General features: G+C 31.2%; 4 protein-coding genes across 5 annotated transcripts; 3 read left to right on the top strand and 1 right to left on the bottom strand.

Moving 5' to 3' along the window:
• The first annotated feature begins 1624 nt into the window (after positions 1 to 1624).
• LOC8269205 (SUMO-activating enzyme subunit 1B-1) lies at positions 1625 to 5681 on the top strand. 2 transcript variants are annotated; one of them, XM_015726735.3, is made up of 11 exons: positions 1625 to 1953; positions 2039 to 2166; positions 2261 to 2312; positions 2430 to 2625; positions 2784 to 2878; positions 3001 to 3117; positions 3833 to 3883; positions 4434 to 4500; positions 4898 to 5001; positions 5083 to 5187; positions 5276 to 5681. In XM_015726735.3, the coding sequence occupies exons 2-11, from the start codon at positions 2084 to 2086 to the stop codon at positions 5384 to 5386; spliced, it is 981 nt and encodes a 326-aa protein (XP_015582221.1). In that variant the 5' UTR covers positions 1625 to 1953; positions 2039 to 2083; the 3' UTR covers positions 5387 to 5681. The 2 variants fall into 2 exon arrangements, with proteins under 2 accessions (XP_015582221.1, XP_002511156.1); XM_002511110.4 differs by having other exon boundaries at positions 1634 to 1953; positions 2799 to 2878.
• A 723-nt stretch (positions 5682 to 6404) lies between these two features.
• Positions 6405 to 7467, top strand: LOC125369803. Its single transcript, XM_048373019.1, has one exon. It carries the CDS (start codon positions 6555 to 6557, stop codon positions 7332 to 7334), a length of 780 nt encoding a protein of 259 aa, XP_048228976.1. The 5' UTR covers positions 6405 to 6554; the 3' UTR covers positions 7335 to 7467.
• A 190-nt stretch (positions 7468 to 7657) lies between these two features.
• LOC8269203 (probable WRKY transcription factor 75) lies at positions 7658 to 8564 on the bottom strand. The gene is made up of 2 exons (XM_002511108.4): positions 8186 to 8564; positions 7658 to 8047 (listed from the first exon to the last, which is right to left on the bottom strand). The coding sequence occupies exons 1-2, from the start codon at positions 8482 to 8484 to the stop codon at positions 7852 to 7854; spliced, it is 495 nt and encodes a 164-aa protein (XP_002511154.1). The 5' UTR covers positions 8485 to 8564; the 3' UTR covers positions 7658 to 7851.
• Positions 8565 to 11872: 3308 nt separating this feature from the next.
• On the top strand, positions 11873 to 12586 carry LOC125369875. The gene has a single exon (XM_048373145.1). It carries the CDS (start codon positions 11873 to 11875, stop codon positions 12584 to 12586), a length of 714 nt encoding a protein of 237 aa, XP_048229102.1.
• The last annotated feature ends 522 nt before the right edge of the window (positions 12587 to 13108 follow it).

Here is a 13108-nt window from a genome sequence, read left to right on the forward strand (position 1 = left end):
ACATTTTTTTATAAATATTAATATTTTTATTTTATTTTTTTAAATAATTTACAATATATCGAATAAAATAATAATTTATTATAGCTATATATTTAAAATTTAATTATAATTAAACTAAAATAAATTGCTATTATTTTATCTACATAATGTTGTTATATGATTTGATAGTAATGTTTTTTGCACTTCCAATTTTCTTCGAAAGAGATCAAGCTAAGATCTCATGCATTTTATTGCAGGCAAAGAAAATAATTATGTGATTTTCCTGCCGCCAGTCTAATAACCCAAGATATTTCTTTAATACAAATAAAAAACAGAAACTGATATTTTATTACAAAATATTGTTAGTTATTCACGTGCCAGCACATATCTTTTATTATGTCAGATGTACTTGGAACAAATTGATGTGGAGCCACCATTACAGAAAAATAAATAAATAAATTAGACAATAAAAGGAAAAAAAATAATATATGTTACTATTTTTCTGAGATTATGTTATAATATTATTATTGCATTCTATTCATTAAGGATCGGATTAAATCATCTCAATCGACTGACATGTCTTTCCATTAAAATCAATAACTAACTGATTAAAATATAACTTAGATTAACTATGTTATCAAAATTGTAAAAAGATAAATTACTAGATATAAGATGTCTGACTGCTTCCATAAACCCAATATGTTAATTATATTAATCAAATTATATTTATTATATGCTAATAAAATATTAATGATATATACTAATCATTTTAATACCGTTTTCAAACTCAAATTGTTATTATAAACAATAATTATGTGATTTGATCTCTTATCACAAAGGATCATATATATTTTTTAATATTTTAATATATTAAAAATTAAAATGTTAGTAAATTTAATTCAGTATTTATAGTTTTTTTATGTAGTATTAATTGATTGCGATTCTCCACAATTTCAATTCTTACTAATTTAATTTTCATTTAAAACTGATAATATTAATTTTTATAGAATTTGAAAAGAATAATTAAATAAAAAAAATTAGTCTTATAATTCAATTTATTAATATTTTGACGATTTTTAAATGATTGTACAATGTTAAAATATTCTATATTTCGTAATTTATTTGATAATACTAATTTTGCAACAGCAATGGACTTTATCTGATATTTAATTTCAAAGTTATATAAATTACTACTAATAATATAATTATTATAATATTAAAATAAAAAAGTCCGATAATTTATTGTATTAAAAGATTAAACCAAAAGTATTTTTTTACTTTTTCTTTAAATTTTTTTGAGGGGAAAAAGTAACATGTTAGAAGAAGACAAAAATCATATATCATGAAAATAAAAGACAAAATATTGAAAACCGATACAAAGACGTAATGCTAAAAACAATTATAGAAAAGGAAATGTGACATATTATATATTATATAATATTTCTTTTAGAAGATGTCTAAGAGAATAAAGAAACGGGCAGACAAAATATTAATACAACGTTGGACAAACTGAATAATAATACCGAACCAAAAAACTGATACCCAATAAGTAGATTATATGTGAAAAATATTAAATAGACAGATGACAAATGAAAATGTCAAATAGGCAAAGACAGAAAACTGAAAACATATAAAAAAAATGGAGACAGACAGAATACTTAACAGTGAATTACACAGGAAGAAGAAGAAAAAGAAAAAGAAGTATACAAGCATGCGATCTACGAGGAGGAGGAGGAGGAGGTTCCATTGATAGAAGAAAAAGAAAAAAGAAAAATTACATAGAGTAAAACTCATTGGGCCCGTCAGACATATCAATGGCCCAAAAAAGCCTTCGATCCGAAGATTTGACCCGGATAATCTGTTTTGCTGGTTGGACCCATTTCAAACTTGTTCACTACACTCAAATGTAAGTTCCTGTTCCTACTTTGCACTTCTGACTGCAACTGCTTGAGATCACAGTCAGCTTCATTCGAGGTAACTGCGCGTCACTATTGTTCTTTTAGTTTCTGTTTAAGGTTTCTAATTTTTATCTTAATTTTTTTTTTGTAATTCTTTGCAGTTCAGTACATGCAATTTTGGTGAAACTGGTCGACTTAGGTTAAATATGGACGGAGAGGAACTGACAGAGCAGGAGACTGCATTGTACGATCGTCAAATTAGGGTTTGGGGTGCTGATGCTCAACGAAGGTACTCTCTCTCTCTCTCTCTCTCTCTTTCTCTCTCTCTCCCTTGATTTCTCATTACCATTTCCAATTCTATAACCTTCTTTTTTATGCCATAGACTGACCAAATCTCACATATTAGTCTATGGAATGAAAGGGACTGTTGCTGAGGTATGTCTATAACTTAAACAGCTATAATTTATGCTATTTGGCATGTTTGCTCATTTTAACTATGTTAGATAAATTATATAAACCTTTTGACCTCGAGGGGTGTATATTTGTGAGCAGTTCTGCAAGAACATTGTATTAGCAGGGGTTGGTAGTTTGACACTAGTCGATGACCGTGCTGTCACTGAAGATGCATTATCTGCTAACTTTTTGATACCGCCGGATGAGAATGGTTGTGCTGGTAAAACAATTGCTGAGCTTTGTTGCGATTCTTTGAAAGAATTCAATCCAATGGTTCGTGTTTCGGTTGAGAGAGGTGCGGCTGCCTTGATTTTCTTTTGAGTTCAGTTTGTCATGTGCAATGTTGTTTTCTTGGCTTGAACGTTTAGAAGTCGTTAAATTGCTTACTTTGGATTCTAGATATGCTGTGTTTATTAATTTCGGCATATATGTAATTAACTGAGAACGATTAAGATTCCCAAATTCCAGGTGATTTGTCAGGCTTCAGTGAAGACTTCTTTGATAAGTTTGATGTCGTAGTTGTCAGTTGCTGCACCCTTGCGACTAAAGTACTACAAATATCTTCCAGTTTGATTGAGTTCTAGCAACAGTTACTTTGTTATTCATTTTACATTCATCGAGTACTCTAGAGTTTCACCAGATTTACATGTATTTTGTGTTTCTACTGAAGAAATTGATCAATGAGAAGTGCCGCAAGTTAGCAAAGCGTGTAGCATTTTATACAGTTGATTGCAGAGATTCTTGTGGTGAGATTTTTGTTGATTTGCAGAAGTATCTATATGCAAAGGTAATTATCTTTCATCTCTAAATCTTCAGTTATTTTTCTTACTTTTTTTATTTTTAAATATTTGTATGGTTTTTGATGGCATACTTTCATGTGCTAATGTATTTAATTTGATTTTTCTGATACTTTCTATATTAGCTCTGAAGTGTCTGATCCTAGATAGAATTTCTGAAAACTACTCCACTAGCTTAGCATCAAAATGTGTATTTCTGTTTCCAGTGGTAAAGTCTTGATTCTTGTCCACTTGCGTTGACTCCTATCTCTTGTTTTTATACTCAATGCCCAGTTATAAAGATGCTGTACAAATGTGATTCGTAACTAACGTACTACCTAATGTTAATTTCTATGATCACTTCAGATCACGTATTAGCGGTGTTTGATTCAAGGACGGAGGAGGGTAAAATTGAGCTGTTTAATGATATTACTTCTTTGCAACTGAGTTCTATTGCTGTATGCATGCTGACTTTATCATGAACTGACAAAAGGCTTAACAAACGGAGCTTAATTTACTTTAACGAAGTTAAGAACCTTAAGTAAAGTACTGCTTCTCTTCTATAAGTGTCTTGCTCCAATAAGTGGATCCGGTGCACTTTCTTAGCATTATTAATTGTAGGTGTAAATTTAGACATGTTCTACCAAGTTATGGCTTTTTAATGATCCTCAAGTATCATACTTTGTTAACAGAGGCACTAAATTTATGTTATCTCTCTTGTTACAGAAAAAGGTAGATGAAACCACAGAATGTGAACTGCAATACCCAAGTTTTCAGGTATCACTGAACTTTTTAAGTTTCTATAGATTTGAGTTTATAAACCGTAAATGCATTATCTGTTCCTTTTGCTACGTGACTAATTCCAGTGCAAGGTATTGAACAAGTAATAGATCCAGTAAACTTTTCTAGTGTACATTACGAAATAGCAAAATGACTAGATTCTTGGCTGAACTAGAGTTACAATCTTTCAGATCATTGTTAAAAGTGAGTTGCTACTATGCCATTTTATCTGTCAATAATTCATCGAGTCTCTTAGCTCAGAGTTAATGTGCTGTGTGCTTGATGTTGTTAAAATTGCTATGGAAATTAAGTATACTTTTGAGTTCACTTCCCAATAATAGGATCTTGTATATTTTTCATGATTATTTTAAATGTTGTCTCATGGTTTTAGCATTCATTAAATTGCATGTAACACACAGAACTAAGATATACAAGCTTTTATGTTTATACTAAACTATGATTGAAATATCGTTAACCTTGAAGCTGAGTCTTGCAATGATATATACACTAGCCTACTGTATGCTGACAGCCTGTCTACTTGATGCAGGAATCAATTTCAGTACCTTGGAAAACACTTCCCAGGAAAGTGTCAAAGCTTTATTTTTCTATGAGAGGTGCGATTATTGATTTAATAATGTCTTTCTAGCTCTAGGAAACGAAATGAAAAGTAAGAAAAAAAGAAAGAAACTGAAAACATGAAGCTATACAAGCTAGCTTGGATATATTAAGAAGCATTTATTGGCTGCTCTTCTAGGTGGCATTTGGTAGTTTGAGCACATAATGATACCTTTTATACTATCAAATGAATGCACATTTGTTTAGGATGAGGAGTGTAGCTCTGTTGTATTGTTATTTTTGTGATAGGGAAAAAATAGTGTTTTGGTCATCTATTTATGAAAAACCTGTGCATGATGTTACTGCTCCATGGAACTGGGATTTTCAAATAGTTGCCTGTGGTTCAAACTGCTCTATCTACAGGAAGTTACATGTTTTGTCCTCCTCTCTTTGCAGTGATAGAAAGGTTCGAAGAGGCTGAGGGACGTAAGCCAGGTGAAATTTATATTAAGGATCTTCCTGCTGTTCTCAGCCTGAAAAAGGAACTTTGTGAGGCACAGGTATAATATTAGAAATTGGTTGTTTCTGTTATATGGGTTTTGTGCATCTTCTTACATTAGTACCATTTGAATGCATATCAGTCTCTGAGTGAATCTCATATTCCTAATGCCCTCCTGGAAAGATTAGTGATGGGTGGAAGAGAATTCCCTCCAGTTTGTGCCATCATAGGAGGAATCCTTGGACAGGTTAGATTTCTACTGATTCTTCTCATCTTAGTCCGAGTTACTTTTTGATATTCATTTCATTGAAAGTGCCCATCTTTAAATCCATTAGGAGGTCATTAAAGTGATATCAGGCAAAGGTGATCCCCTCAAGAATTTCTTCTTCTTTGATGCTATGGATGGAAAAGGAATAATAGAGGACATAATACCTGCTGACCAGTGAATTAAGCAGCAGCTTGTTTCTAATGGGCATCTATTACTCGTCTCCCATGCGGGAAATTTTAAACTGACAATCTCCTTCACCAGAAGAAATTAACCCAAAGCTAGAAGTTGACACCTAGGACAATTGTATTTATTAACAGGTTTCTCAGCATGTTTTGAACATAGGCTTTTTGCTGATGAATCTCTAAGATATTGCTTGGACGCTTTGTGACTATTTAGTAATCTTACTATGTTGTTGCAACATATATATTATATTGAAGTCTTCAATAACAGAGTTGCCAAACAGCTATTCATGATGATTGATCAATAATGATCCCTGTTCGAAGTTTGGTGATGTCATTTTTGTTTCGGGGAGGATAAATGTATGAAGTATTGCCGTGGCCGAGTTGTGCAAATGGATGATCTTTGTGAATTCTTAATTCATGGGTGTGACCCGTGGAAGACTGATGCAGGCGCCTTCGGAAATGTTCTTCTCGATGATGCGAGGTGGGGGAATAGGCAATCAGTTTGTCCGCTAAATTATAACAGCTATGCAAACGGGGCGACGCTTTATTTTTCTTTTCCCCCCACTTTTGACAAAAATCATCTACATGCTTTGCCTTTTGGTGATATGCAGTCTTGCCATTTGGCAAACGGGATAATGCCAAAAATATGAAAACCAAAATAATTTAAGAACGAATTATGAGTATATTTAGAAAGGTCGTGAGACATTTAATTAGGCCTTTTTTGCTCAAGGCTGAAGGAGCCGGAAAAATATACTGGTAATAAGTGGTGAAATTTGTGGGGAAAATGCTGAAAATTTTGCAGCAAAAAGGAGTAATAATCTGGCTTTTTAGGAATTAAAAAGATAATGTTCTCCTACAAAGGGAAACACATCTAACCAAAGGTTGAGGTGAAGCGCACAATTCTTCAGCCTAATTATGCTAATTAAGAAATTAACGGTCAAAATTCTTCTTCCAAGACAATCCCAAGCTAGATTCTGGTCATTATAACTGGCTCCAAAATTAAATTTCAAAATATTTGAATAAGATCGTGGGCAGTTGTTATCCGCACTATATTCTGATACAGTAAATCAAGTTCAAATAAAAATCCACTAACCTCATCATTAGTTCAAAAACACCACAATACCCAACTAATGATAACAGTACGATAAAGAAACAGACCCCACCATGGAAAGACCAACTAGAAAAGGAAAAGACACAGAAGCAAAACTGCAACAGCAGTACAAGAGTTTGCAAGAAAAATGGTACTCCATAAAACAATCAAAACTAAGAACCTTACGTAGATCACTAACAGATTCCAGAACCATTGATAGAGGCCTTTATTTCCTTGACAATTCTCCAAGAAAACTCATGTCTTTACTTCAGCACAGGAGGTCACCATCAGGAGGAGCATGGAAGGTGAGGAACAATGACTTGGCAGTTGTGGAGATATTAAGAGAAAGAAAGGCAGCCATTAAGAGCGGCAAGATTAAGGGAAGGCGGCTTTTCGACGCGGCAGAAGGTGCGAATGAGGTAAATTCTGGAGGGATTCAGGAGATTATATGCAGTTATAATTGGGATGGCTTGGTTCAAGAAATCAGTGAAGTGAGGTCAGTATGCTCCTATGATTCTGATGACGAGAAGGAAAATATTGTTGAAAGCAAAGAAGAGATGTCGCGTCCTGTTTATTGTTCATCAGCATCATCATTGTCATCAACTTCTTCTTCCTCTTCTGCTTATATATGTGACGAGTGTATAGAGAAAGAAATATTGATGATAGAGGGAGAGAAGGCGGTGGCGGCGGAGGTAAAAGGGAGTGAAGAGGAAAAGAAGAGAGGCGAAAATGGTGTCAAGGGTTGGCTTGCGGTTGGTTTAATAGTTATATATACGATTGGTATCATCTCAATGAGAAGCTTTACTATTGATAATTATAGGGATGGTAATATGGTGATCTTAGTCCCAACATGATTCTTATTTTATTTTTCATTTTAGAACAAAATGAATTCTTTTTCAATGTTTTTGTGGTGGAACCTAAATGTAAGATGCTGATTAAGTAATCAATCTATTTTGTATGAACTATTCTGATTTTGTTAATTTACCATCATCATGACCAGTATGAAGCTATACATCAGAATTTCAATATGCGATGATGACCATTTCTACTTTAATTTTATGATTAATTTTCATTTCCTTTTCATCCATGCTTCAGTAGTATAGCTTGTGCTTGCACTAGTTACGATTGCACAGATATTTGTGTTTGCACTAGTTACGTTTTCTTGGTATCAAACACATTAATCAGAGAATCTCCCTCTTAATTTCAAGTATATATCATTTTGAATTCAACTTAGCAAATATATACTGGATCGAACTAAGCACAGAACAATATACCTTTCTATAAATATTTTTTACACACTTCTTGGAAACTCAATGCCTGGGCTGGGTCTAACCCTCACGTCCTCACACTTCTTGTTCCAATATGTCTATCTCAAACTGCGTGGCGTTTAGAAAGGAGTGTGTGAGTTTGCATGTGTCTGAGGATGTCTTCAAAGTTATCAGTGCATGTCTCGATGGAATGAGTATGCTTCCCTTCATAAGTGGTCACCACTACCTCTTCCTCTTCAGACTTGCGTTGCACTTGCTTCTTCACGCTGCATCCATTATGCGTGCACTTATAGTAACTTCTGCTCAATAGGAAAAAAAAAATACCAACAGATTTATATGTCTTCATGGGTCTTGTGATGTCTTGTTGGTTCTGATCTAGCTATGAGAAATCATCAAAAAATTGCTAATTAATATAAAGAGAACTGGAGAATACTAACCTTGGGAACTTGCTGTTCTTGACTGTCTTCTGCCCATATTTTCTCCATCTATACCCATCATCCAATATGTCCACTTGGCTCCTTGTTTGAAAAGCATACCTATGTCTTGTAATCTCCTTTTTATTATCATAATCCCCATCTCTTTTTCCACTACTTACCTTAATATCCGAACTTCTTGGGCTGCCACCACTGATCTCTTGAGAAATGTTTTGAACGCCCAAATGTTGGAGACCTGTTAATTCTGCCTTAACCTTCCTCGTTTCATCCTTGCCACTAAAATTGATTCTGAGGTTTGCCATATTTAATGAAGAAGAAGACGAAGAAAGTATTTGATGGCTTTACATTTAGAAGATACAAAAACAGGATATTATGTGATTATAAAAAGCAGAAAATGTACAAAAAGTTAGGCGGTTATACAAAAACCAATTGACGGAGATATGCTTTTGTGCATTGCAACTGTATTTGTCAATATGAGTCGTAAACGGCACGTTAGCATCTGTATGTCATAATTTATTCTCTGAGTTTCGCCGTTTTAAAATGGACAAATGATTAATTTGCTATGTGAACTCTTTCGGCAAATAATTTTCAATGTTAAACATTATCCAATTTAAATATTTTTGATAAATAATTTTTTAAATTCATGTACAAAAACTAAACATATTTAATTTAAATTTTTAGAAAGTAAAATTACATCAAAAATCTTAAATTTTAATTAAATTATAATAATAAAAATAATATCTATAATAAGTGATGGCTTTATTTTTTACTTTTTTTTCTTAATATTGTAGTGTTTGATACAAATTTTGGAGCAACATGAATTTTAGAGATTCCAGCTATTTACAAGTGAAGGTACTGAATGTAATGTATATTGTCCTTTAATGCAATAATTGCTACCTCTCCTACATCCATTTTTTGGCTTGTTTTGAATTGATGGTGAAAATATCTAATTTTAATTTTATTTTATTCAACATTCCATATATAATTTTAAGTATAAATAATTCTTATAATAATAAAATTTTAATCTAATGTAAATTTATTATAAATAAAGATAATATTTTTATTAAATCTCATTTTAAAAATATTTTTATAAGATAATATTTATAAATATACTTTAAAATAATAAATATTATGCTATATTTTATTTTATTGTAATATTATTTTGTTTCATCGATTTTATTCATATGATATAATAAAATATTAAAATATTTTACCTATAATTTTTATCATTAATCATAAAACACATCTGATATTAAAATCTCTATTAAATTATAATTTTTCATCGTTATATATTTTATTTAATCTAAATATATGAATATAAAATTGTATAATATTTTTTATTTTATAGTAAAGTAAATACTGTTAATTTGCTACACATTTAAACTGTTTTATCAAAGTTTTTATAGTTTGTAGAATGCAAAAATATAAAACTTAACCTCATTAATTAATAAATATGCTTTTAATAATATCTACTTAAATAATAATTAAAAAATACTACAAATAAAAATTATATTTAAAAAATCATTATATAATTCTTATTCAATTTAATTTATTAAAAATAATAATATATAGATTTTTTTATTAAAAAAATTAAAATTTATCTTATTTAATTCTTAGAAAGTTAAAATTTGACTTATTAATATATTAATTTTTAATAAATTAAATTTAAATTTTAAATCTTGCCAAATACGGTTTTGTATAAAATGTCATTAAATACTATATTAATAAATTAATAAATTTAATATTATTTTATTTTTCAAAAAATTTAAATCAGATTTATTCGATTATTGGATAAAAATTAGAAAATTTAAATTAGATATTTCATAAGTTCGAGAATAAATTAGCCCTTTGTCTTTTTAAAATGGGGGTAAAATTTTCTTCTATAACGACTGAAATATCTATTACCGGATCAAAATGGCAACAGGAAAACTCCGTCTTTCCTTCGTTATTTGATCTGGCTACGAATACAGTGTCTTGTAGCTATATTTGGCTGAGCGACGGCTAACTTTTGTCGCATTTGAATAGGCGACGAAATTATACTCGTCGCCTGTATAACGGCTCCTTGTAATTTTGGTCGAGCTTTAGCAATGGAAACGCAAAGTTGCCATTTTTTAAAATTGTTAGGCCAATCTAATTACTCATGACCATCTAGATTCTTCGCATCTTGAATTATAGCTGTCATGCATGGAGATTTCACTTAATGAACAATTTTGTGTTTTTAAAAATTTCAGATATAAGAAAACTGGAAAATCATTTCTAGATTATAAAGCATTTCCCTCAACAAGAAAAAGGAAAAGAAGAAAATAAAATTGGTATAATATTGGGAGTATATGGCAAATAAGGAGAGTCCAAAAGTTTTTATTAAGGGCTTTTCTTTTGGAAAAAAAAAAAGAATCAAATATTACAATAATTGATAAAAATACATTGCTCTTTAAATAATTAAAGATCATGAGATTTATATTTGTAAGAATTTCAATTTGAAAAAAATAAGTTTACACAAAAAAGATAAATTTTAAAAACTTCTTAGCTCTGAATTTTTATTAATATCTATGCAAAAATAATATTAAAATTCATAGAGGATGTTAATCTTTTGAGTGGATAAATGAAAGAAAATAGAGCATTATTATATAAATGCTTTTTTTTTTTCTATAAAAGTTTGAATTTTTTTTTTTGTCTAGACTTAGTCTCCACCTATATACCAAATCGATAAATAATTGATACATATTTATTAGTTTTAAATAATAAACTATGTATCGATCATTTAATACCAAAATATAAAATATTCATAGTGCCACCCTTTTAATTAATTATGGTGTATACAGAAAGTGTAAATAAAAAAATTTTCAAGTTTGAATCCATTATTTATGCTATACAACTTTCATCACATCTAAACATTCTTTATCAATCATTTTTCAAATATTTTCAGCTCAATATATTCAACTTGTTTTTCTGCAAGTATATGTTGTTCCCTCTTATCTTTATTATTAATCTTTTTTTATAAACTAGGAGATTTGAAAACAATAATTTCTTAGTCTTAAACTTGGGTTTTATAGAAGAATTCTTAGTTTCTTTTTATTTTATTATTTGATAAATCATATATATGTATTATGTGCTCATGTTGATCAACTTGGTTTTTATATATATATATATAGAAATTTTTTATATGAAATCTCTTAACGTTTAATTACTTCAATTATGATCTTTTATATTAACATTTAATAATTAAAAATTATCTTCATATTACATATTTTATGATTGTAAGGATGTCTAAATCAATCATTCTAATTTATCATGAATTTCCTATATAATTCTTAATATGAAAAGCATAATAGAATTTAAAACATGAGAAATAATTTTTTAAAATTCATCTATAAAAAATGATAAATTATGATTTTTTAAAGAATCTCAAACCCTAAAAACTGTTGGGTACTAAGACTTAGTATTTCAAGTTGATTAGTTGTAGAAATAATCTCCTGTATTATAGGAGAAGACTGTTTCAAGATTGTTCCTGTTTTTGTGTGTAACAACCTCCACTTTCAACGTAGTGGAGATTTTCCTTTCATTAGCCTATCCTTTGTAAGGCTATATATACTAGCCTAAGTTTGCATAATAAACCATCGAATTATTTATACTTCTGTGAATGTTTTTTTAGTTACCTGATTCCAACATCTGGTATCAGAGCAATCAAGTATGGCTGAGAGTAGCAGTTTTGCTCAACCTAGCATTCGTAAATTTGATGGTGACTACGATCACTGGAGTCTCATCATGGAGAATCTTCTGAGGTCGAAAGAATATTGGAGCGTGATAGAGGATGGTTTCACAGAGTCTCCATCTGATATGGTCTTGTCTGCGGCTCAAAAGAAAACTTATGATGAAGCAAGGCTGAAGGATCTTAAAGCTAAGAACTACCTGTTTAGTTCGATCGATAAGACCATTTTGAAGACCATCACTCAAAAGGAGACATCCAAACAGCTGTGGGACTCTATGAGGATCAAATACCAAGGAAATGTAAGGGTGCAGCGAGCACAATTGCAGACGTTGCGTAGAAGCTTCGAGCTCCTGGATATGAAGAGTAGAGAATCGGCCACAGACTATTTTGGCCGAGTTATGGTGGTGGCAAATGACATGAGGAACTGTGGAGAAAACATGCCAAATGTTAAAATTGTGGAGAAGATTTTAAGAACTCTTACAACAAACTTTAACTATATTGTATGCTCAATTGAAGAGTTCAAAGACATTGATAATCTATTTGTTGATGCATTGCAAAGTTCACTACTTGTGCACAAACAAAAGTTTAAGAAGACCACTAACGAAGGTGGAGAGAAGCAAGTTCTGAAGATCTCGTATGATGAGCGTGGAGGAAGAGGCAGAGGAGGCATGACTCGAGGAAGGGGGAGAGGTTGAGGAAGGTCACTGAATAAAGCAATGGTGGAGTGTTTCAAGTGTCACCAATTGGGTCACTTCCAATATGATTGTCCGCAATGGGAAAGAAAGGTGAACTACGCAGAGGTCGATGAGGAAGATGCAATGTTGTTGATGGCCTTTGTGGAGAAAAATAATGCCAATAAGGAAGAGGTATGGTTTCTAGATTCTGGAAGTAGTAATCATATGTGTGGAGATAAAACTTGGTTTACAAATTTTGATGAGAGTTTTAGGCGTTTTGTTAAGTTAGGAAACAATACCAGGTTAGAAGTTATGGGAATTGGGAGTGTGCGCTTCAAAATTGATGGAAATGCAATGGTAGTATCAGAAGTATACTATGTTCCAGACTTAAAGAGCAGTCTGCTCAGTATAGGTCAACTTCAAGAAAGAGGCCTAACCATCATGATCAAACATGATGTGTGCAAGATGTTTCATCCAGCAAAGGGGCTGATAGTGCAAACATGGATGACGTCCAATCACATGTTTGCCTTAATAGCAACACTA

Source organism: Ricinus communis, chromosome 4 (genome assembly GCF_019578655.1).
Source record: "Ricinus communis isolate WT05 ecotype wild-type chromosome 4, ASM1957865v1, whole genome shotgun sequence".
NCBI lineage: Eukaryota > Viridiplantae > Streptophyta > Magnoliopsida > Malpighiales > Euphorbiaceae > Ricinus > Ricinus communis.